Genomic DNA, 26,097 nt, shown 5'->3' with positions numbered 1-26,097 from the left:
GACTTCATGAGGGTGGCCTAGTGGGCACGGTGCAGCTCGATTGGCATTTGCCATCGAATACCAGAATTGGCAGGTCCACCACTGGCGGGCGCCCTGTGTTTTTCAGAGATGAGAGCACATGTGACAGATGTGAAAGGGTCTGGACAAGCCGTGGAGAACGTTCTGCTGCCTGTAACATCGTTCATCATGACCGGTTTGGTGGTGGGTCAGTGATGGTATATCTGGGGAGGCATATCCATGGAGGGACACACAGACCTCTACAGATTAGACAATGGCACCTTGACTGCCATTAGGGTATCGGGATGAAATCCTTGGACCCACTGTCAGACCCTATGCTGGTTCCTCCTGGTGCACGCCAATGCCCGGCCCTCATGTGGCAAGAGGATGAAGGAACTGATACCATTGACTGGCCCCCCCATGCTTAATCATCTGACCTCAATCCTATAGAACACCTCTGGGTGGGACATGATGTCTCAGTCCATCCCGATGCCTCAGTCTGTCCTGGAGCTTAGTGATGCCCTGGTCCAGATCTGGGAGGAGATCCCCCAGGACCCCATCTGTCCATCTCATTAGGACATTGTTAGGCATACAAACTACTGAGGACCATTTGGAGTTGCTGCAATGACATTTTCGGCAAAATGGACCTCGCCTGATTGCCACATCATTTTATCCCTTTGATTTTCATGGTGTCTGAATTCACCCCTCTGTAGGTTGATCATCTTCATTTCCATTAAACGATTCCGTGCCATCCTTTCGTCCTCACACATTACCATATCAGTCCATATCAGTAGAAATAGCCAGCAGGATTGTTTTTCCCCATTGAGACCTGATGTGTTTTCATCGTGTTCCTTTCGTTTTTTTGAGCAGTTTAATTATAATGGTAACTTATACTGATCACGGTCATGACTCCATACAACTACTTACACAGGCAGAACTGAACCAGCAGCCCGATGTCCTAACCACCCACACCAACCCTGCCCACCTTAAGAATTGGGAGCTGTCATCACATAATCTGCATGTACTCAGTGAAAGCTCCATACTGACAAATGGCTGCCATTTGAACCCTGGACTCTCAGGATGTTTGGCACCCAAGGCAGCACTTGTTGTCATTAAATATCTCTGCTCTATTCTTTCAAATATGAATAATCCAGCCGAGCACAGCACTGTTTGAACTCCTTTATCCAGGAAGCAGTCTAACTGTCCTTCTAGTACACTTGAATATTGCACTACGGTCCCACATACATGAACAATGTACAATAAAATAAATACGATTTAGCTTCAAAGATAATGAAACGTTAACAAAAATCAAAGTTTGCTTTTTCAGTTTAGAACAATGAAATCACGTTCAGAGCTTGAAACCTTCCCTAATTTCAACTGCAATAAGTGATGTAAGGTACAAGAAGACTTCTGCCGTGCCCAGTTATGGATGACATACTCTTTAAAGTACAAAAAAACAAACCAGCCCTACTTATTAAAGTACGCGCCGAGCGGAGCTCATTGTGAAAACAGGGACGCCTTCCAAGGCTCGCTGCTGGCTGGCAGTTGGGAGATTGATGCACAGTTACTTTATATTCCCGGGCCCTCATTACAATTCAGCAGAATTCCTGCATGGCGGGACCTCCTCCTTCTTTTGTGTTTTGGTCGCTGTCTTCTCATTAGCGAGAGATGAAGTGGTCAGTTAGGCGGCCTGACTCAACCGTCTGTGCTGTTTGGTACGCTGACTCCAGCTCGGCTCTGAGACTCCTGAACGAAGAAACAGAGCCATGAGGAGAGGGAGCTGTGACGACATTGCGGCATCAATAAGCCCCGTAAGTACCTCGAAAACTCAGAAATAAAGCGGATAATGGAGTAGAGAAGAAAAAACGCGTTCGGCATCTGCGTTAAAATATGTCTGTGTGTACTGTATAAATAAATATACTGAATATTGAAATAGAAATAAATATAAATACAACATGGGTACACTGTATCTATCTAGGTACTGTATGTGGGTGTGTATATATATATATTTATATATAAAATAAAATATATATATAAATAAAATATATGTATATACTGTTTTATATATATATATATATATATATATATATATATATATATATATATATATATATATAAAGAGAGAGACATACATATAAAGTTCAAGTTCAACTTTACTGTAATGTTTACAAAGTACAATGAAACTTTTCCGTGCATTTCTAGCCATTGAGTAACACATCACCAGTGTGGTCTCTGCAGCAGCCTCACTAAACTGTGTGCCACATGTGACTGAAAGCAGAGGACTTTATACGGAGTGTGTGTCAGAGTTACATGAGCTGTGATGATGGAGGTGCTTTCAACATGGAAGGCATTATATATAGAATATACTTAATATTATATATACAATATAACTTAATAAAGTGCATTTTTAGATATCTCTCACTCTCTATTATGTTGTGCCTTTAGGACCAATCTGTATAAATATATACTGCCTTCATATCTATCTATCTATCTATCTATCTATCTATCTATCTATCTATCTATCTATCTATCTATCTATCTATCTATCTATCTATTATATAGTGCCTTTCATATCTGTCTATGTATTATATGGTGCCTTTCATATCTATCTATCTATCTATCTATCTATCTATCTATCTATCTATCTATCTATCTATCTATCTATCTATCTATTATATAGTGCCTTTCATATCTATCCATCTATCTATTATATAGTGCCTTTCATATCTGTCTATGTATTATATGGTGCCTTTCATATCTATCTATCTATCTATCTATCTATCTATCTATCTATCTATCTATTATATAGTGCCTTTCATATCTATCTATGTATCTATTATATAGTGCCTTTCATATCTATCCATCTATCTATTATATAGTGCCTTTCATATCTGTCTATGTATTATATGGTGCCTTTCATATCCTATCTATCTATCTATCTATCTATCTATCTATCTATCTATCTATCTATCTATCTATCTATCTATCTATCTATCTATCTATCTATCTATTATATAGTGCCTTTCATATCTGTCTATGTATTATATGGTGCCTTTCATATCTATCTATCTATCTATCTATCTATCTATCTATCTATCTATCTATCTATCTATCTATCTATCTATCTATCATATAGTGCCTTTCATATCTATCTATCTATCTATTATATAGTGCCTTTCATATCTATCTATCTATCTATCTATCTATCTATCTATCTATCTATCTATCTATCTATCTATCTATCTATCTATCTATCTATCTATCTATCTATCTATCTACATAACTGATTGGAAGTCACAATATGAGATAGATAGATACACAGATATGAAAGGCACTATGTAATAGATAGATAACAATGGCACTATATAACAGATAGGAAGTCACAATATGATTAGATAGATAGATAGATATTAATTTAATGTAGTAGGCAGGATAAGATAGATAGATAGATAGATGGATAGATGTGAAATGTCTATTTTGTCTGTTTGGTACTAAAGAGCAACTATGCAAAATTTGGTCCAGATGGGTCAAAGCTTGTAGGATTGTATTGGGAACAGATAGACAGACTGACATTTTATTTTTATATACATTTATGACACCATTATGACCTTCTGATTCCTCATTAGTCCTAACAAGGCTTGTCATTTTGGGGGTGATTTTGCTCATTGGTTTTTAATAAAAATCGGAAATCTTTCTGTAAAAATATGCATTCACTTTGTGAAGATGGGTTATTGAGTGCAGATTAATGGGCAAAAATGGCACCTTTTTCCATTGAGGCCGGGCGCCGGATTGACAGCTCAATGCAGTAGGAAATTTTTTTATTTTCCGAAGGCACAAAAAACAAAATAATAGATATCCCTCTTTGGCGTGTATTTTTTCCAGTTTAAAGAAAAGAGGTTTCTGACTTGATTAACTAAGATCTCTGCAGCAGCAGAAGCTCCATCCAGCGAGTCGCTCGTGTCAATAATGGGAGGTCTGGGTATTTATGGCGTCTGAACCAGAAGGTTTGGGGTTATTTGCCCTCACTGGGCAGCTTCTCTGCACTGTGCAGAAAGAAGGAGATGTCAGTGTTATTGACAGCGCCACTCCACAGAGCCTTTGAGAAGGTCGTCCAACATGTATGCGTGACACCATTTCAAAGGAAATCTGAAACACCGTAAAGTGAGCAAAAAGTGAAGGCGCCTGAAGGGAGATTTTAAGGATTGACTGTGGTCTCCATTGAAAAGGAGCTAGTAGAAAGGTTGGATCATGGAAACTTAGTAGGAGAATTTGCTAAAACTCAAGTTAGAAACATATGAAAATCAGCCCTATGGATAATTGTTTTTTTTTTTCGTTACCTCTAATGATAATAGTTTACTGAAGTAGATTTTCAAAAGAGACAGAAGTGACTTTGTTGAGGCTCCAGACATCTGCTCTGTTTGTAAATAGTGCCGAGCAGTGGTGAGCATCAGGACGCGGACATTTCATCGCTGCCATTTGCCGGTCTCACATGTACAGTCTGTTCAGTGTCCCAGTGAAGCCTTTACCACTGAATGGCCATGTACAGCACAAATGAAAGCTCAACGCAGACAGAAACTTGGCCTGTACTGTATAAACTGCTGGCGAGATTCCCAGATGCAAGAAGAAAAGACTGGGAACAGATGGCACTACTGGGGCATAATTTTCATATCCACTTTGGGTACGGCGTGCTTATGTGGGATTGCAGCCTACAACAGAATAAAGCGGTCATTCCATTCATATCCCGTTTAAATCCCGGCTGCGATGGCTAAGGTGTTGGAGTGTATCCCACAGGGCTGCCAGTTAAATCCCCACCTTTAACTTGTTGCCTGATCCAATAAGAGTCATGGAAGTAGGAAGCGTTTAATTGAAAAAGAAAAGCGTCACTAGAATTTGCATTTCTCTGAAGCTGAAATGTCTCATATAATTAATATGCTATTAGTGCCTATTAAAAGTATTTGGGAAATATTTAGATTTTATTTTTATACAACATGGACTTATAGTGGACTTCTTTAGCAAAAGACTCTTTAACCTTCTTGTGTGACTTGGGCTCGAGATTCTGCGCAATTACGGTTAACCGCAAGTCACACACGGGGTGACACGTAATGATCCACTTTACATTTTCAAGCCTGAATAACACCCGGGGCAGTGTTCTGCTGCCATCTAGTGAATGAAATAACACAGTGCTGCAAAAAAGGAAACTCATCCATATTCATGAGTGGGGCGGATCCTTCAGACTATAGACACAGTGCAAACGAAAAGCTGTAATGGCAGTTTTAGAAGAAACTGAAACTCGGATCTAGTGATAGTGATGACAATGCTTCAGAATGTTCTTCATGCCAGTCGTACACATTCCCAGCTCTGTACGGTACATGTGACAATTTTCGTCTTCAAAGATTTAATTTTCATCCTCCCTTCCACCACCATATCCCACTGTTTGACCAGATTGGTCAGATGGCTCCACCAGTAGTCCTGAGTAGTCCCCTAAAATTTTTAAATCAAGGGGGACTTTGCAGATTTTTCGAGATGCGAGAATGCTTCAGAATGTTCAATCACACGCGGTTCCAGCCCTGTACAGGTGACAACTGTCATTTTGAAAGACTGGGGTAGCCGCTCTGGAGTATGAAGCGCCGAAGGTAACCCAGTTTGCTCCAACACTGATTTCACACAAGCAGAGGTTTTGTAAGTAATCAACAAAAGTTGAAACACTTGTAGGAATTGTCTGTTGTCAGAATGCATGACACATGGCGCCAGTCTTTCGAATGAAGATCTAATGACGATTAGCAGTGGACGCCATGCCACTGCTGGAAGACTCCATTGGATGGTAGACATACCGGCAAAGTCGAAACCTTGCCTATACAACATGCCCTTTGGCAGCGCCCAATGCAATATCCCATGTTGTCAATCATTCACATCTATCCTTTGACTCATTTTTGTGCAAGAAGAAGACAAGTGAGGGGGCCCACCAGGAGACCTCTGAGAACACTGAAGGTATCACAAGGTACCGCAGCCGACACTGGAGAGACGGTGCAGACAACACCTGTGCCTGAGTGCTTCACCAGTAGCAGCTCGAACGGAAGAGTAGCAAAGATTAAAAACGCTCAGCATGTCTGTAGATGTATCTGAAGTCAGCTGGAAGAAAGTTCTGTGGTCTGATGAGACCAAGATTGAGATTTTTTTGGTCATCAGACTAAACGCCATGTCTGAACAATACACACCGTCCCATCCCCAACTGTAAAACATACTAATGGCAGCATCAGGCTGTGGGGACGCTTTTCTGCTGCAGGCCTCGAGGGGATTCTGAGGGTGAAACAAACGCAACAAAATACGAGGAAATCCTGGAGAAACACTTGATGCAGTCGGCAAGGAACTTCAGCCTGATTTTTTTGCTGCAAGACAACGAGTTCAAACATACACAGGAATGGCTTTCAGAACAGCAAATGGGAATGCGCAGGAGTGACGGATTCGGGTGTCCTGATCTTAATCCAATGGGGAATTTCTGGCTGGATTTGAGGAAAGGCTGCTCAGTGATGGTCCTCATGCAATCTGACCGAGTTTGAGCAGCATTGGGAAGAATAGGAGGAATGGGGCAGAATGGCAAACCTGATGGAGAGAGAGATCTGTGGGTACAGACTCAATGCTGTCATGGCTGCCATCCACTGAATACTGACGTAAGCTTGACGTGACCCTTCTGGACCAGATTTTTCATAGTTGCTCTTTAGTACCAAACAGACAAAATAGACTCTATCTATCTATCTATCTATCTATCTATCTATCTATCTATCTATCTATCTATCTATCTATCTATCTATCTATCTATCTATCTATCTATCTATCTATCTATCTATCTATCTATCTATCTATCTCATATTGTGACTTCCTATCTGTTATATAGTGCCATTGCTGAATACTTATGTAATCAGTATATATATATATATATATATATATATATATATATATTAAGTCCTCAATTCATTATGATCATTTTGTGGAGATCTGTTGTCCCTTTGACACTTAGGAGTCCTTTTCTGTTGATCGGTGTGGAATTCTGTGTGAATTATGTCCCACGCCGATGAATACATTTTGTAAGCCCTCGATGACTTCACCGTGTGGACTAACTCTGAGTGGCACCCGTCTGCTGTTTGCTCTCCTCTTTGGTGTCACACCAGTACATTTTTGGAGCAACAGTTTTCTATTCTGCCTGTAAAAACCCACTGAAATGGGATGCCCCCAAAATTTTGCAATTCATTTTGTATTTTAGCCAAAAAGGAACAGGAAACATCTGCCACTCGTTCTGTGGTTCCTTTGAAACACCCCACTTGATACGACAGCACCGATGAACTTTGGTGCTGTATAAACATCAATCAGAAAATTGTTCAGATGAGCTCTTCCATTACAAAGCTGATGCAGAAAGCTTTTTGTTATGAATGTGCACTGGGTTAGGAAACGAGGATCCATCATCATATTAGAATCCATTCAGTGGTATGGAAAGCTCACCTGTTAAAAAAAATTAGGCACCCCTGGCTAAAACTTATCTTATCATATCCAGCAGCCACACACACTTCAGAAGATGTAATTCAACCATCTGCAGCCAAGCCTGGACTTGGATGGGACACCATGTAGGAAAAGCTTGGGTTGCTGCTGGAAGATGTGTTGGTGAGGCCAGCAGGGGGCGCTTACCCGGTGGTTTGTGTGTGAATCCCAATGGCCCAATGTGTTGTGCTATAAAGATGATGCCATCCTTTGGATAAAACATAGAATTGAGGTCCTGGCTGTCTGTGATCATAAAAGATCCCTGGGCATCCTTCATAAAGAGTAGGGTGTACCCCGATGTCCTGACTAAAATGCCCACCATTGCCTGGTCATTCTGGCCCCCTAATCATCCCCTGTCTCTAATTGGCCATCTCTCTCTCTCACCATCTAACAGCTCATGTGTGGTGAGCGTAATGGCGCACAAATGGCTGGCCAGGTGGATGCTACACATTAGTGGTGGTTGAAGCATCTCCTCACTGATCACTGATGATTATTATTATTGTTATTATTATTGTTGTTGTAGCATGTAACTCCTCCGGGAGACCAAAGAACTTTTGCTCCTCTGTCTGTTGTGGGTGCCACCAGTTTGCAGACGTAGGTGACATCTATTTTCATCCACCCTTCTAGCACCAAATCACACTTTTTGGCCAGATTGGCCAATAGCTCTACCAGCATTTCATTTGTCGCTCCAATTAGATCCACAGATGTTCTATGGGATTTAAATCTGGGGATTTTGTGGGTAACTTGTGACATGAGAATTCTTCAAAATGTTCTTCCTGCGTGTCACACACAGTTCCAGCTCTATACATGACAACTGTCATCTTGGAAGACGGGGGAAGCCACTCTGGAGAGGAAGCACAAAAGGGAACACGGTTTGTTCCAAAACTAATATTACAAAAGCAGAGGTTTAGTAAGTAATCAGCAAAAGCTGGGACACCTGTAGGAATTGTTTGCCGGTAGAATGCATGACACACGGCATCAGTTCCCTTGAGCAATGTCCTTCAACAGCAATTCTGATGACGATTACGATTGACACTGTGCCACTGCTGGAAGACCCTGTTGGACTCACCCGCAAAGTTTACAACTTCCTGCACACTTTGCCCTTTGGCCCGGCCAAACACAGTAACCCCTGTTTTCCAGTCGTTCACGTCTGTTGTGTGACTATTACTTGTCACTCTATGAACCTCGTTAACACACAACACAGCTATTTGTAGGGTGGCATTCATACTGAGGTGCCCGGTTGGTGATGCACCATCTGTTGGAATGACAAGTACAATGTGTTTTTCTGTTAGATGCTATTTGGTATGGGATTCATAAGAGCAATGTTAATGTTTATGATGTGCCATCTGTTGGAATGACAAAAGCAATACATTTTATTGCTACAAATGTTGGTGATGCGCCATCTCTTGGAATGACTGAGACATCACAACCAGATGGACCCAGAGATAAAGAGACACACAGACACTTATTCGTTTATTAAGGTGGATGATTACTTGATTATTCCCCTTAAATATCTAAATCTCAAAGGCAATAAGAGTAACAAAAAATACAGAAAAGTGATTTTTCAAGAACAGTTTATATCAAGTCCTGTAACAAGAACACAGGGAGCCTGAGGGAAACTTGTTATGTGTAAATTTTGTAAAAAGTATGAAATTTTTTTTTCTTTACACAAATATCACAGGGAATAATTTAACACATTATGTATGGAGGAGCAGGACTTAAGGGACTCTCAAAACTTGACTCGGTGTTATTTTGGAAATATTAGGATAGGAAAAGTGAGCTTTAGTGGACTGAATTGTCTGTTGCCATCAAAATTGTTTGAATGTTCTAAATCCAGAGCCATAAACTAATTTAAAATGTATGAATTTAATTCAAATTGTGTTATTTAGTAAAGATGATGTTCAGAAACTGGTCCTAGACTGGTGATATTTTTTGTGACTTTTTATCATTCGTGTTTGGCCTGCAAACCCAACACAAACAGACACAGGACACAAGTTCAGCACACATCTTTTTCATTTTTTCGTGGGAAACACTTTCACTCATTTCCCACCTGCTCAGCACAGAACAGCAATCACCAATTATCAGCAAATAGCACACTTTTTCTTCTTTCTTTTCTTCTGCTTCTCTCTCCTTCCACCTCCACCACTTCCAGGCAAGCTTTGTCTCCCTTCCTCACACCTCTGGTTCCCCGAATGAAGTGAGGCGGCTCCTTTTATAGATTTAGGGGTCCCGTAGTCTCCTTCCCGGCAGTGTGGTGGAAGTGCTACAATAAAAGGCTCCATATATCCTACAGCACCCCCTGGTGGCACCCACGGGACCCAACAAGGCTGTACCAAACTCAAACTCCCATGAAGCCCTGTGGGAGTCCGTGGGGCCACAGCAACCCATGGGGCTGCATTCCGGGGAAGATAATGCACTGAGCATGCTCTCTCCCCTGGTCATTCCATTATAGAGGCATCCCGGCAGGGTAACGGCCCCCCTGGCTGTCTGCCACAGTGTGGATGGACAGATATGAGTGGGCTTAGTAAGTGTGCCTGCCCTGTGTGCCCAGTGTTGGCGTCTGCTGTTACCCAATGAAGCCTTTAAATGCTTCTGTCTCGCCACACAGCATCACAGCAGAAAGGAAATACAGAAGATGATTCAATCTGCACTTATCGTTCAGGTAAATTCAATAATTTCAAAACTTATGTCTGCTGTCGAAATATCATGGAAACTGCAGCCAATGACATAGTTCACAAATGATGATGTTATTGTTTATTTTGTTTGTGTGTGAGTGTGTTTCATTCAATCAAAAGAGAGAGGCACTGAGGGAGGGAACAGCTGACAACAATGAGGCTTTGTTTTGGTGACATGGTGCTTGTGTAATGTTAACTGTCTTTATTACAGCATGCCTGTCTTTGAAAAGGAGCTGAAAGTGAAATTGATTAAGTAAATGAGGTGCCCAGTTAGGAATGTGAAAGCAGAAAAGGATTACTCATTAATATGGCGAAATGAAGGACAGACAAACGTAATTAAAGGAGAACAAAGTTAAGATGAGGAAAAGCACATGATGAACGTACCATGCAAATACTTGGAAAACCTGAGTCAAAAACTATCTATCTATCTATCTATCTATCTATCTATCTATCTATCTATCTATCTATCTATCTATCTATCTATCTATCTATCTATCTATCTATCTATCTATCTATCTATCTATCTATCTATCTATCATATTTTAATATATAGATATAATTGTCACAGTGGCCTACATATTCAGGTATACAGGACAGGAGTCTGCCTATTTGTGTACTGTGTACTGCATATATCTATATATTAAAATATAGCGTAGTTGGCAGGATTAGATAGATAGACAGGTAGATAGCATAGTTGGCAGGATTAGATAGATAGATAGATAGATAGCATAGTTGGCAGGATTAGATAGATAGATAGCATAGTTGGCAGGATTAGACAGATAGATAGATAGATAGATAGATAGCATAGTTGGCAGGGTTAGATAGATAGATAGATAGATAGCATAGTTGGCAGGATTAGATAGGTAGATAGCGTAGTTGGCAGGATTAGATAGATAGATAGATAGATAGCGTAGTTGGCAGAATTAGACAGATAGATAGCATAGTTGGCAGGGTTAGATAGATAGATAGATACATGGATAGATAGAAGATAGATAGCGTAGTTGGCAGGATTAGATAGATAGCATAGTTGGCAGGATTAGATAGATAGCATAGTTGGCAGGATTAGATAGATAGCATAGTTGGCAGGATTAGATAGATAGATAGATAGATAGATAGATAGATAGATAGCGTAGTTGGCAGGATTAGATAGATAGCATAGTTGGCAGGATTAGATAGATAGCATAGTTGGCAGGATTAGATAGATAGATAGATAGATAGATAGATAGATAGATAGATAGATAGATAGATAGATAGATAGATAGATAGAATAACTCATTACAAATTTTCCACATGACCCTTAACACCCTAAAGAATTGAATGCAGTCGTTTTGAATGAGCAGGCTCCATTCTCCCTCTTGTGTCCGACGGCATTTCAGTTTTACCTCCGAGTGAATGTCCTGGTAGTCCTGGGAGACTGGGAGTCATTGCTCACTTTCATCCTCTGGGATGGCATCTACAATTAAGCTGACATGGCACATTAAATGCTCCCACTGTGACTTTCCAAAAGAAATTTGCATATCTCACAGTGAAATAAGAAAGCATTGAGATTCTCCTAAGTATTTTCTTAACAGTTCAGAACAGATGTGTAGAAATCTAAAAATTTGGGAAATCTCAGAAAGCAAGTGTAGAAAAATTTGATAACATGATTACTTCCTGTAGTGCTTAATGCTTTGAAAAAAAAATATTAGCAAAATTTAAACAAAATTAAAATGATACACTGCATAGACGTGTGTGTGAGATGTTGTTGCTGGTGTCTCCCCTGTCACAGTTTGGGGGTGATGAAGTTTCTTTATCTTCTTGGCCAGCCCCCTCTGCTACTGTAACTTGTTTAATATTTGTTAGACTGTACCATGCTGCTCATATACAAATTTCTTGGATTTTGCAGATTCATAATGATGGACGTATCCCCTTTTTCTTTATTATCTTTTTTTAAAATTATTTAATTATTAAAACATTTCTGGTGCTTCATGGACAAGGCTCTTTTTTTTCTTCCACATCCCTATTGATGTGAGGATTTGGTCAACTGGTAATTTCAAACTGGCTGTGTGTGAATGGGGGCTCGCTGATTGAGTGGTGCTGAGATGCCTTCTGGGGTCCCGTGAACTTCACTTTGGACTAAGTGGGTGTGAGACAGTCGTGTTACGCAGTATTGCAGTTTAGAGTTCCTGGGCTTTCTGACACATTTCTGTCTGGTTAGACATGAGTGATCTTCCTTTACCAAAAACAAAAATACAAAAATAGATAAAAGTTCCAGAAAATGAACAGACCTGCTAATTTAATATTGTTTTTTATCAGTATACTGCTGCTGCTGGAGTATGTGAATTTCCCCTTGGGATTAATAAAGTATCTATCTATCTATCTATCTATCTATCTATCTATCTATCTATCTATCTATCTATCTATCTATCTATCTATCTATCTATCTATCTATCTATCTATCTATCTATCTATCTATCTATCTATCTATCTATCTATCTGTGTGGTAATGAATGAAAACTATGAACATGTGTGTAGTGATCTGTTCGTGTAATTCTAGATATAACTCACACAGTACAGAGAAGAAGCAAGAAACACGACTTACTTTCTGCTCCATTTCTCTTTTATGTCATGTAGCAACTCAAGATTCTGGCACGACGTCGGCGCTCAGCTCCTTCCCTGGTTCTGGGCAGAGCCTTCAACAAGCCGTGGCCGTCGATCAGGTAGGTCATTTAAGAGGCTGATGTGTGTCAGGGCCGATTGGGTTGAGTTCCTGTTTTATGTTGTTATGTCCAGATGTCCCAATGTGACAGTAGTGGTCAGTGGCCATTGCCTCCTGTCTGTCTGATTTTTGTTGGAAACCCAGATTTTCACATTTTTTAATGCATTTTTTTTTACAATTATTTCTTGTTAATGTTGTAATTTGGCTTTACTTTTCCTCTCTCTTATTAATTAAGATTCCCTCTTTCCCAAAGGGGAGTTTCTACAAGTCTCAGGGGTATTTTTCAGCAGTTATTTTATTCTTGGCTTTGCGTTTTTTAATATTCTAAAATGTACTTTACAACGTTCTTTTTACTGTTTGTTTTGATGCCATTTTCTGACTTTGGATGCCAGTCGGTATAATAATAAGGAGAGACAATAAAGAGTGTGGGGCACCAGTGGGCAAACCCCGTCTTACTGGGTTGTGAACAGAAAACAAATGAAATTCACAGCGCGTGCCATGATCAGGGCTGAATTTTGGGGTTTTATAGCCCCTTCTATTGTAGTAGATGCCATTTTGCATAACCATTGTTAGTGTCGTGTCACATGCTTCTAGGGGGTGTGGTCTCCGGGGTCATGACCTCAAGTTCATCAGCAAAACAGGGTAAAAGGTCAGCGATCTGCGAATAAATCCTTTCAACTCTTATTGAAATTCCTTCTTGTTTTGTCCTGGTTTTCGACTTCTTGCCTGAATTTCTGTCTTTGATTCTTGTCCTCTCATCTATTTTTTTCAGCCGCTTCCTTTTATTTTTTATTTGTTTTGTTTTGCCTTTTGCACGCATCTCCCGGTTGGACTAAAAAAATATAATTATGCATTTTCCTGCCGAAACCGGGACAGCATTAAAGAAATCGTCTTTCCAGACTGGAGTCTGGTTCTGACTGATCAAAAATGGCGGAACTTCCAGTTATGTTGACTTCCGGTAGGAAGAGGCGGGGCCAGGAAGTGACATCAGTGGTGAAAAAGCCATCAATCTTCTGGTCTGTGGTGGGAGGGAAAGAACAGAAATGATCACATGGTGCAGCTTCTGGTAATGTTGACGTCCGGCAAGAAGTGGCAGGTCCAGAAAGACAGACACCAGAAGTGATGCTGGTGGTAGAAAAGGTGTCAATCATCCATTCTGTGGAAGGAGGAAAAGAGAAGGTGTTATCAAATAGCGCCAAACTGTGGTGCGGCAGAGAATTACCATCACCAGAGCCCTTACAGCTTTGAGGTCTTTTTTTAAAAACAGCATTTTCATTAACAGTCACACACGGTGTCAACATTTTATCCACAATCTTGGATGGGGAAATGACCTGGATGATGATCTTTTAACTCACTTCCCAGCCCTTTTTCGACTCGGTTACCAGGCAACTATAAACACAAATGCTCCAAAATGACTGTACTCGTGAAAATAAAGCAAAGTCATTTTTGTTGTGATATGGAATGATTTTGGATCCTCAAAGGTCACCAGTGTTTTTTTCGTTGTTAAGTCCACTTCTGGCATTGCTAGGGATTTGTCCTCTGAGGTTGGGACCCATGCGTAATTGACACGAAGAGGACAAAAGGACAACTACGGGTGTGAATCCTTATGCGATCTGTGGACACCAAATCGACGAAATATTCAAACTCTATCTTTGTACTCCGTGTACTTTTGGTTTGGACTCACTCGTTCTCTCGACCAAAATTATTGTTTGGGCTTCGGTTTTGCTTCTCTTTATTTTGCTTTTTGTCTGTTTTTTTACGCGCATCTCCCAGTTTTTACTCAAAAGTTTATCTGCCGGTTCGCCGATAGAACGTTTTTCTTCATCTCAAATCATTTTTTTATTTTAAAATTTGAATTCTCTTTGTTTGAAATCCCCTAGAAGCAAAGGGGGCTGCACTCCGGTCCTGGAGGCCCACAATGGGGGCAGTTTTTCATGCCAAGCCAGTTTCGTAATTAGATGGCAGGCTTAGCAGACAATGAAATCTGGCATTGAATTGTATGGCTTGTTAGTGATTCCATTCTTCCAAGACAAGTCTTTATCACACTTTATCTGAGAACATTTACCATGTGTTTTGAGTTCCTTCCCTCTCATTTCTTTCAAAGCATTTAAATTCAGTTATGAATTAATACTACCTTTCACTTGATCTGGAACTCATAAACATACCTCACCCTAGGCCGCCTAGCTCCAGATTATGACATTGTAGATTTGTCATTTCTTGAGAACATCTGTGGTCCAGAACAGACTTGTACCTCTTGGTCCTTCCCTTATCCTTCATCTATTTGTATTGCATTAACACAAATACTTCCTGAGGCCGATTTTTCATTGTCTGAGGACGTTGTCTGAGAACATTAACCATGCATTTTGAGTTCCTTTCCTCTGAGTTCTTTCAAAGCATTTGAACTCAAATACGAATTATTAATAAGTTTGATTTGGAGGAATGTTCGTCATAATACCCGCCACTCAAAACTCAAAAACAGACCTCACCCCAGGCAGCCTAGCTCCAGATTATGACATTGTAGATTTTTCATTTTCTGAGAACATCTGTGGTCCAGAACATATTTGTACCTCTTGGTCCTTCCCTTCTTTCTCATCTATGTGTATTGTACAGGGTGGTCCACAAAAAAGTGGCCCGCCTCCACCGAGATGACTGTATTACATTGTGAAGAGAAAAATGATCAGATTTGGTACTCACATTTACAGAAGATGCTGAAAGTGATCTCCTTGGGCATCAATACATCTCTGTGCCCATTTCAGCATGTCCATGTACACACTTTGTAATGTCATGGGATCACTTCTCTGTATCACATTTTCAATGTTCAACGTCAATTCATTTACAGTCCGCGGATCTGTCTCATACACACAGACCTTTAAATGACCCCACAAGAAATAGTCACACGTTGTTAAGTCAGGCGAGCGTGGTATCCATAAATCCATCATGCTGGAAGTAACAACGGTTGCATTCGTAGTCCGTCAATTGTGCGAAAAATCTGCAGATACATCTATCTGGCAGCACTTTTTTCGTGGGCCACCCTGTATTAACACAGATAACATCTGTGAACATTCTGAGAACATCTGTGGTCCAGAACAGATTTGTACCTCTTGGTCCTTCCCTTCTCTCTCACCTATTTGTATTGCATTAACACAAATGCTTCCTGAGGCCAATTTTTCATTGTCTGAGGATGTTATCTGAGAACATTAACCATGCGTTTTGAGTTCCTTCCCTCTCATTTCTTTCAAAGTATTTGAACTCAGTTATGAATTATTAATAAAGTTGATTTGGAGGACTGTTCATCATAATACCCTCCATTTGGTTTGGAACTCAAAAACAGACCTCACCCCAGGCAGCCTAGCTCCTGATTATCACATTGTTAGTCAGTCATCGTCCAACCCTTTATATCCTAACACAGGGTCACGGGGGTCTGCTGGAGCCAATCCCAGCCAGCACAGGGCGCAAGGCAGGAACAAATCCCGGGCAGGGCGCCAGCCATCCGCAATTATCACATTTTTCAATGTTTCATTTTCTGAGAACATCTGTGGTCCAGAACAGATTTGTACCTCTTGGTCCTTCCCTTCTCTCTCATTTATTTTGAAAGCATTGTATTAATACAGATACTTCCTAATGTCGATTTTTTTGTTGTCTGAGAATGTTATCTGGTGATATTGGCCATGTGTCTTGTGGTCCTCCCCTCTCATTTATTTCAAAGCCTTGTGTTTTGTTTTTGAACTCAAATATGAATTATTAATAAGATTGATTTGGAGGACTGCTCAGCATAATACAGTCTACCTGGACTGGAACTCAAAAACAAACCTCACCCTGGGCAGCCAAGCTCCTGATTATCGTATTGTAGATTTTTTGTTTTCTGAGAACATCCTCCATATGTTTTGTCATCCAGAACAGATTTATACCTCTCGGTCCTTCCCTCCTTTCTCTTTTATTTCAAAACATTGCATTAATACAGATACTTTATGATGCATGTACACAGGTGGAAAACGAAGCGTTTTACTTGAAAAGCTGCTGGTTCCGTTGTCATTTGCACCTCATTATTAACTGACGGCCATTTAAGAAGACAGGCAACCATTAAAACAGGAGCGGAATGGGTCTCAAAACTGGCCCGGGCATCCTTCAACGAGTGATGTGACGAGGTCGACCCACTCTGCCCCTTATTCATTGTAATTTTCTTAAAATTTGTGATGAGTACATGGCTCGCTATGTCGCTTTGTTCCGTCCTAATATGAAAAATTCCTATTGTGTGCTTTATAACTTTATTTCATCATACTAATAATCGCAGCTGAAAACCACTAATTATCACTAATTATCGCTCATGGTGACAACCAGAAAACAATAAAAAGCATAATACATAATCTAAACTAATTATTAGTTCCGAAGAATTTAAATACTAGATATGAGATAAAATAAATTGCGATAATGTATATGCTAACCAAAATGTAGCGGTATCGAAACAGAAATCGGCAAAAGGCAGTTTTGACCAAATTTTTCGCTGCCACATTGACAACTTGATGAAGTAATATGGTATATTATATATGCTTATATAAATCGCAGTACCAGACAGATAATGTTTAGTAGTTTGGTAGTTTAGAAAATGAATTTTAATGTCAAACAGTAACCAGTACATAAAATTTATTTCATGAAATGGCCCACCGGGCATTGCCCAAATGCCCTAATGGTCAGTCTGACCCTGCATTAAAACCTTACTGCAGCAGTTCAAAGCTAAAATATGCAATTAAGGGTTTTAAATCTGTAAGAGGAGAATGGACACCCCAGCCCGATTGGAGGATTTTTCATTACCCAAACGGGAGGTCAGCGTGATGATGCCAGCAGATTGGCCGACTAAACTGGGGAATAATTTCGTTCTGTTTGAATGGACGGACTGAGAAGAGCCGAGGATAGGGATTGGTTCCATCACACCCATATACTAGGTGGCAGTGGTCCTCCTATTGTATCCCAACAGGGACACCCCCAGGGGTGCTTGGGACTTGGAGTCTGGAAGTGCAGCCCTGTTGGAGTCCCTGGGGATTGATAGAGGGTACTGTTGGGGGGAGGACCTCCCTACTTTTATGCAAGGACAAGGTATTCCCAGGTCCAACTACCTCACTTCATTTGAGTCCGAGTCGGCAGGCAGAGAGGAGGAAGATTTATTTATTATTGTGATTGTGTATTGTTAATGTGGCTGATAACTGGAGAGAAGAAGTGCCTTGAGAGAATAAAAATCCTTTATTTTATTCTAATAACGCGGGGTGTATTGCAGTGTCTTGGGGGGGGGGGGGGGGGGGATTCCCTGGTGCCTCCTTGTGGTCACAAATCATAACAACCGAGTTAACTAAAACTAAGCATGAGAAATATATTGCTATAGTGGTAAACAAATGGATTCTAATTAAAAATGTGGTTAAAGCAAAATAAAAAACTGCTGCTACTGTGGACCTCCAGGACTGGAGTTGAGTACCCCTAACCAATAGGGTGCAAAATATCATGGCTACACATAACAGAAGTCCAGAAAAGAAAATAAACATATAATCATTTCATGGCACATAATGATAAATAAGACCCCAGCAGAGGTGTTGGTCGATGTTTCATGACTTTTTTTTTTTTTTTTGCTTGGTTTTCTGACATGCTTGTGGTCTACGCACATGGTACTCTTGCTGCCGGTTTCCACACTGTAATTTGATGTACTTTCCACAAACGGTCGCCTAAAGTACCCTTTGCCACTCTCGCCATATTATTGCATAGTCTGGCACTCTTTGAAGCCCCTCCTGTAAATCCCCCCCTTAACAAGTGCTTACACACACACACCCCCACCCACCATCCAATTGCTTATCAGATCTCTGTAAAGATCATCTGATGCCCTCATTATTTGTGTAACTGGCATTCTTCTCGTCATGCTTACCCAAGAAATGTTGACAAAATGAAGTTGGCAAATCCACACTTTGGTCGTCTGAAATAATAGAATTGATCTGCGGGTGACTTCTAGTTCTGTAAGACAGCTAAGAATAAAACTGTTGGGCACTGGCATGACAATATCAAATGTTAGAATCTGAGAAAGATGTCCAAGCAATGGAATTTGATCGATGCCAGGCGCTTACTAGAAGCCAACCACTTCTGTAATTCGAGAACAGCTGCTGTAAGATGTAGTTAGATGTGTGCCACGTCGAGTTTTCATTTATTGTAACGTCACCATTCCTTCTCATGAGAGAAATAGGCAAATCTCTTTCCAATTTTCCTTTAAAGAACATTGTGTTTCAACATTTCAGTCCTTTTCTCACACACTTGTCGACACTATCTATCTATCTATCTATCTATCTATCTATCTATCTATCTATCTATCTATCTATCTATCTATCTATCTATCTATCTATCTATCTATCTATCTATCTATCTATCTATCTATCTATCTATCTGTCTTATCCTGCCTACTACACTAAATTAAAAATCTATCTATCTATCTATCTATCTATCTATCTATCTATCTATCTATCTATCTATCTATCTATCTATCTATCTATCTATCTATCTATCTATCTATCTATCTATCTATCTATCTATCTATCTGTCTTATCCTGCCTACTACACTAAATTAAAAATCTATCTATCTATCTATCTATCTATCTATCTATCTATCTATCTATCTATCTATCTATCTATCTATCTATCTATCTATCTATCTATCTATCTATCTATCTATCTATCTATCTATCTATCTATCTATCTATTGTGACAGATAGAGGCACTGTCGACCCCTTGAACCCTCAGACCACACATCAGAAACCAGGTAAAAGTCCAAAGATGAATATTTATTATAATAATAAAGTGCCCAAAGCACCAGCACTCCACTATACTCAATAATAATCAAATAGACAATCCTCCAATCTCCCAGACGCTTAGCCACCCTGCCTCCCAACTCAGCTCAACGCTCTGGTCTGTCACAGTCCTTTATATAGTCTCTGACCCGGAAGCGTTTCTCTCTCTCTCTCTGTCCATGTGACCGTGAACACTTCCGGGTCAGATAAAAGCTCCTTTTCTTCAACCCGAAAGTGTGTCATTTGCTCTGTTGCCGTGACTAAGACACACTTCCGGGTTATAGGTGAAACAAAAGTCTCTGGGCCTTCCTGCAGCGTCCCCTGGAAGCTCCGATGGTATCCAGCAGGGCTGTGATGAAAAACTCCACTGTCCATGATGCCCTGCTGGAACTCGGGGGTACCTCTAAGTTGCAGGCAGGGCTCCACCTGGTGGCTTGGGGTTATTGGCCGGGATGAACGGCCGGCCATATTCTACACTATCTATCTATCTATCTATCTATCTATCTATCTATCTATCTATCTATCTATCTATCTATCTATCTATCTATCTATCTATCTATCTATCTATCTATCTATCTGCCCTTTTTTCTAGGTTTTAATTACTGATATTAATATTCTGTACACTGCATGTTTGAGGAGAGACTGACATACATATTAATCATAATGACATGTTTTGGTGACTTCTGGCATTACTGATTTCAGTTCTATCAATTGCACTTTTCTTTTTAGTATCTTTTCCAATAATTGACACTCGTTGTAAATCAACAAAAATTCTCTACAGAGCTACAAATTTCAATAAGTGGATTATAAAAATCATTCAAAAACAGGCTAACGTACACCTTAAACAATCACTAAGTGCCAATAAAATCATACAAAGTGCTCTCGAGCCTCTGCAGGATGTTTTTCATGGTTATGTGCTTCTGTTCTGAAGTACTCTTTCATTCTGAAACATGCAAATATTTCTTGGTTTATCTAATTTAAGTCATCCACAAGAAAAGTACAGAAATGTGTTGTGCACAGAGCTGCTGTTGACACGAACCTTTGGGAAAATCCTTTTAATGTCATGCTGTTAATGGCTTATGTGCTGTTCATGGTGGTCTTCGTTGGCAGCTGTATATGATCTTTGTCATGATGCCTTTTATCATAAACTGGCATGTTTAAATATCATATTATTAGTATCATATTTACAGCTACATGTCAAATATTTAGAAGGGACTGGCTATTGGTTTAAATGCGCTGCCACGTAAACAACAGAAATGGCGATCAGCTAGAAGAGATTTCTCCGGTGTTGTGATTTAAGAAATCTTTTACATGCATTTCTCCTGTGATCATTTATTTTCCCAAGATCCAGAATTACTTGTACAAAGTTTTTTTTTTTTTTTTAATACTGAAGATTCTGATATTGAGATGTTTTATTTTGCTCTTATTATTTAATTAGTAGATGCCTTCATCCAAGGCGACTTACACAGCCAGCTGTACAACATACAGGAATAGTTAGAAGGTGCAGGCATCAAAAGCAACAGAGGACACCTTGAAAATCTGAGCAAGAGGGGGATGTCCTGTTAGATTCTTGAGCCTGCAGCTGGATTAAGATACTCACCAGTGACCTAAACTCTGTTTTAGTACAACAGCAGCTGCTCTGTGGAGAAGAAGCTAAGCAGTTCCAACCTATGGAATGAAAAGCTGTACATTCAAAAAGTACAAGTAAATTGGGTGAAGTCTGAAAAGACAAGGGGAGATCATTCCAGAGCTTTGGAGCAAGAACGGATAAGCATTGTCCAGTCTTAGCACAACTGGCAAAAGGAGGGACGGTCAGCAGACATCTTGAAGGAACATGTGGAGAGACGAAAGAAGTGGAGATAGTGAGGAACAAAACCTTAAGTCAAGACCCTTTGCAGCAACAGGAAGACTGGCGCGGGCACCCTCAGCCCCAAGGATGGCACTTGGAGTCTCAGGACAGGCACCACATACAGACTCATTTCAGAAACCATGGGCATCTCTTACATTTATTACAAATCTTATCACACAAGCCATTATTCATCCTAATCTGACTCCTATCATCTTGCCTCTAATTAATTCTACCAATATTTCTTAGCTGAGGGGGTGTCAAGCCCCTCTCTGACCGTCACATCTGTTTGACAAGGCCTATCCTTACTCCCTGGCCTACTAACTCCGTAGTCACCACCAATATTTAGAGTTGGAAGGTTCACCTTACCTCTCTAACAGAGGGAGGCCATCTTTCTCCAGCTCTCCTGCATGTCTAACCTTTGGCTTATGAACTATTGGTGGTTTCTGGCTCATACAGTATAATAAAAAATATGTAGGCATAAGCCTTTTTAATCCTAACTCTTACATCTTAATACTTAGTGAAATATAATGTCTACTTTTCTCATCTTCTTCTATAATACAGTACAGCTACCGAGGCTGTCCGCTTGTCTGTCCAGGATTTTAAATCACCTGTCGCTCGCAAACCATTTGACCTGAAATTTGGTACACAAATACTACGTGACGTCTACTGTCCGCTTTCGGGGTGATGGCTTTTATTACTCTTTTTATTTTTATTTAATTTTATTGTAGAATCAACTCTCGGCAGCAGGGCTGCAGTGTGGCGCTTGTGTATGGGCGCCGTTCTCATTCCCTACCACCTTCGCCATCACTTCCTGTACCTCTCATATCTGAAATTATTCTTAAGGCAGTTTGAAGACTTGAGTGCCAGCTTAAGTGAAAAATTAAATAAAACGGACTAAGTAATCGCAACACAAACACTGACTTAATCAGTTTTAATGCGAAAAGATGTCGACGGAAGAAGAGAAGAAGCGGGCTGCTAGGGTGGAGAAGAGAAGAAGAGCTGCTCAGGAATCAGTAAGCGCATCCACCTCTGAGCAAACGAATGATAAACGTACAGAAAAAGAAAGAGGATGAGAACTATAAGTCAAGTGTATTCAGTGCACCTTATCGTTACAGCCGTGCACCGTTACTGGTGCAGTATAATATGCTACCGTGGCTGTTCGTTTGCCTGTCCAGGATTTTAAGTCACCTGTAGCTCGCAAACCATTTGAACTATTGACCTGATATTTGGTACACATATACTACGTGACCTCTACTATCCGCTTTCACTCTGATGATTTTTATTCCTCTTTTTATTTTTATTTTATTGTAGAATCAATTCTTGGCAGCAGCCAGCAGGGTGGCGGTGTGGCGCATGTGTACGGGCGATGTTCTCATTCCCTACCATCTTCACCGTCACTTCCCCTACCTCTTCATATCTTAAATCATTCTTAAGGCACTTAAGTGGCAGCTTAAGTGGAAAATTAAGGAAAACGTACTAAGTAATTGCAACACAAACACGGACTTAATGAGTTTTAATGCGAAAAGATGCTGACGGAAGAAGAGAAGAAGCGGGCCGCTAGGGTGGAGAAGAGAAGAGCTGCTCAGGAAGCAGCAAGCGCATCAACCTCTGAGCAAACGAATGATAAACATATGGAGAAAGAGGAGGAAAACTGTAAGTCAAGTGCATTCCCTGCACGTTATCTTTATAGCCGTGCGCCGTTACTGGTACAATAATAAAAAAGGTGCAGCAAAAAGTTAATATGCAACACGCACCCTCCGTTGACCCCACACTGAACATGAAATCAATGAGACTCACGGAAAACACGAAACCACATAAAAGTCCAGAAGATTAAACGGAAAATGAATAACGATTGTGATCCCAGTAGTCTTATATAATACGCTACTATGGCTGTCCATTTGTCTGTCCAGGATTTTAAATCACCTGTCGCTTGCAAACCGTTTGACCTGAAATTTGGTACACATATACTATGTGACGTCTACTGTCCGCTTTCGGGGTGATGATTTTTATTACTCTTTTTATTTTTATTTTATTTTATTGTAGAATCAATTCTTGGCAGCAGGGCAGCAGTGTGGCACTTGTGTATGGACGCCGTTCTCATTCCCTACCACCTTCGCCATCACTTCTTCTACCTCTTCATATCTTAAATCATTCTTGAGGCAGATTGAAGACTTAAGTGCCAGCTTAAGATGTATTCAATAATTGTAACACAAACACTGACTTACGTAATCAGTTTTAATGCGAAAAGATGCCAACAGAAGAAGAGAAGAAGTGGGCCGCTAGGGTGGAGAAGAGAAGAGCTGCTCAGGAAGCAGCAAGGGCATCAACCTCTGAGCAAACGAATGCTAAACATATGGAGAAAGAAAGAGGAGGAAAACTATAAGCCAAGTGGATTCACTGCACGTTATCATGCAGTCCACCGTTACTAATGTGCTTACAATACTTTTCTAATACGATTACCAGTTTTAAGAATACATTTTCCTATAGACGCCAGTGAGGAGTCTGAATCACAGGAGTAGTAAGAATGAAACGAGGAACAGAGGAACATCAGTCGGGCAGCGAGGAGCTGGAGAGGTTGGATAGCATTTGAGGGAAGTCCCACCAGGAGAGAGCTGCAATAGTCCAGCCAAGAGAGGACAAGGAGTTGCGTCACCTGATTAGCGTATATGTTACAGCCAAAACCCGAAGTTCGGCCAGTTCCCGAATTGGCCTGCCATTTTGCATTTTGGCCGAGAGGTGTGGCCAAAGTCCGAATTACTAGAAATGACCAGTGTATGTGCTACTTTAGCCGGCCATTTCACAAAGTGGCGAGAACTCCCTGGTCAAAATTCAATGTGCTGATGTAAGACTGTCCATGGGTCTTGATCAGAAAGCGGACGCCACTTGAGACGGCCTTCCCCTCGCCCAAACGCTAACCTTAAGGTCAATAAAATAGGTCCCTGATGTTAAGTCACTATTTTAGGGCTAAAATGATAACAGAAATATGAAACCTACTTATATACCTAATCTTAATTATTGTGAAAGAATCAAGTGGAGTCCGCTTTCTGAACAAGAGCTGCCAAGGCTACACTCGATGCAATTGCATTACTAAGTGCGCAACGAATCGCTGCTCATGCCTTTTTTCTTCTGACTTTGGCCAATCGCCCCATGCTGTTTCGCAAACTGGCTGGCCAAATCCCAAAATCAAGGAAAATATTGGACATTGGCTGGTCAAATTACTGCAACATTGGCCATTTCCCAATTTGGCCGATTTCAGGTTTTGGCCATAACATATTTATAGAAGAAAGAAATGACAAGATTAAATATCACTGAAGAAATGTATTCGATAAATGAAAATGAGGAGTCCAGAGTCCACTTCGCATCCCACCACAAGCCACCTCCCAACCCACTAATATTACAAACAATTAGTAACTCACAACCCTTTAGTGGAGAAACACTGACTTGGAGGTTTTCCAGCGATACAGAACTAAACGGGTTGACCTTCAGAAATAAGTAAATTCATTTTATTTGCCAAAATGATCCAGAAATTTAAAATACTAATGTTCAAATACCCCTAGTGGAAACAACAAGGATCGCAAAAGATCAAAAAAAATTAAAAGAAACTGAACAAATTATAACAACAATGAAGACGATTGCTCTTTAAATATGGCGAGTCACTCATCCTGACTGTCAGACCTCAAAATAGCAATTCACTAACTTTGCAGTGGGGGGGGGGGGGTTTGTTGTTACCAGCCGACAAGAGTGTGTGAAATGCAGAGAAACAGAAGAACATTAGAACACTCTGGATGAGAACAGGCCATTCAGCTCAATTAAGCTCGCCACTCCTGTCCACTTATTTCTTCCAAAAAACTATCAAGTCGAGTTTTGAAAGTCCCTAACATCTTACTGTCCACCACACTACTTGGTCGCTTATTCCAAGTGTCCATCGTTCTTTGCGTAAAGAAAAACTTTCTAATGTTTGTGTGAAATTTACCCTTCACACGTTTCCAACTGTGTCCCTGTGTTCTCGATGAACTCATTTTAAACTCACCGTCTCGATCCACTGGACTAATTACCTTCATAATTTTAAACACGTCACTCAGGTCTCCTCTTCATCTTCTTTTTCTTAAACTGTATCGGCTCAGCTCTTTTAATCTTTCCTCCTAAGTCATCCCCTGTAGCCCTGGAATCAGCCTAGTTGCTCTTCTCTGGACCTTTTTTAGTGCTGCTGTGTTCTTTTTGTAGCCTGGAGACCAAAACTGCACCCAGGACTCCAGATGATGCCTCACCAGTGTGTTATAAAGCTTGAGCAGAACCTCCTGTGACTTGTACTCCACACATCAAGGCGCTATATAACCTGACACTCTGTTAGCCTTCTTAATGATTTCTGAACACTGTTGGGAAGTCGATAGCTTAGAGTCCACTACGACTCCTAAATCCTTCTCATAAGGTGGACTCTCAATTTTCCGACCGCCCGTTGTGTATTCAAACCTCACATTTTTACTTCCTATGTGTAATTCTTTACATTTACTGACATTAAATTTCATCGTCCAC

At 40.4% G+C, this 26,097-nt stretch overlaps 1 protein-coding gene across 1 annotated transcript in view; it reads left to right on the top strand.

Annotated features, from left to right (window-relative positions):
- The first annotated feature begins 1,758 nt into the window (after positions 1–1,758).
- The window catches only part of tagapb (T cell activation RhoGTPase activating protein b), a 101,858-nt gene continuing 77,519 nt past the window's right edge, over positions 1,759–26,097 (top strand). Inside the window, exons 1-2 of the mRNA XM_028820328.2 lie at positions 1,759–1,808; positions 12,816–12,901. Of these exons, the coding sequence (XP_028676161.2) occupies positions 1,764–1,808; positions 12,816–12,901 (131 nt within the window). The 5' untranslated portion in view covers positions 1,759–1,763. The remainder of the gene's footprint in view (positions 1,809–12,815; positions 12,902–26,097) is intronic.

This window comes from Erpetoichthys calabaricus, chromosome 15 (assembly GCF_900747795.2).
Source record: "Erpetoichthys calabaricus chromosome 15, fErpCal1.3, whole genome shotgun sequence".
Classification (NCBI taxonomy): domain Eukaryota; kingdom Metazoa; phylum Chordata; class Cladistia; order Polypteriformes; family Polypteridae; genus Erpetoichthys; species Erpetoichthys calabaricus.
This window is presented reverse-complemented; position numbering and strand designations above follow the sequence as displayed.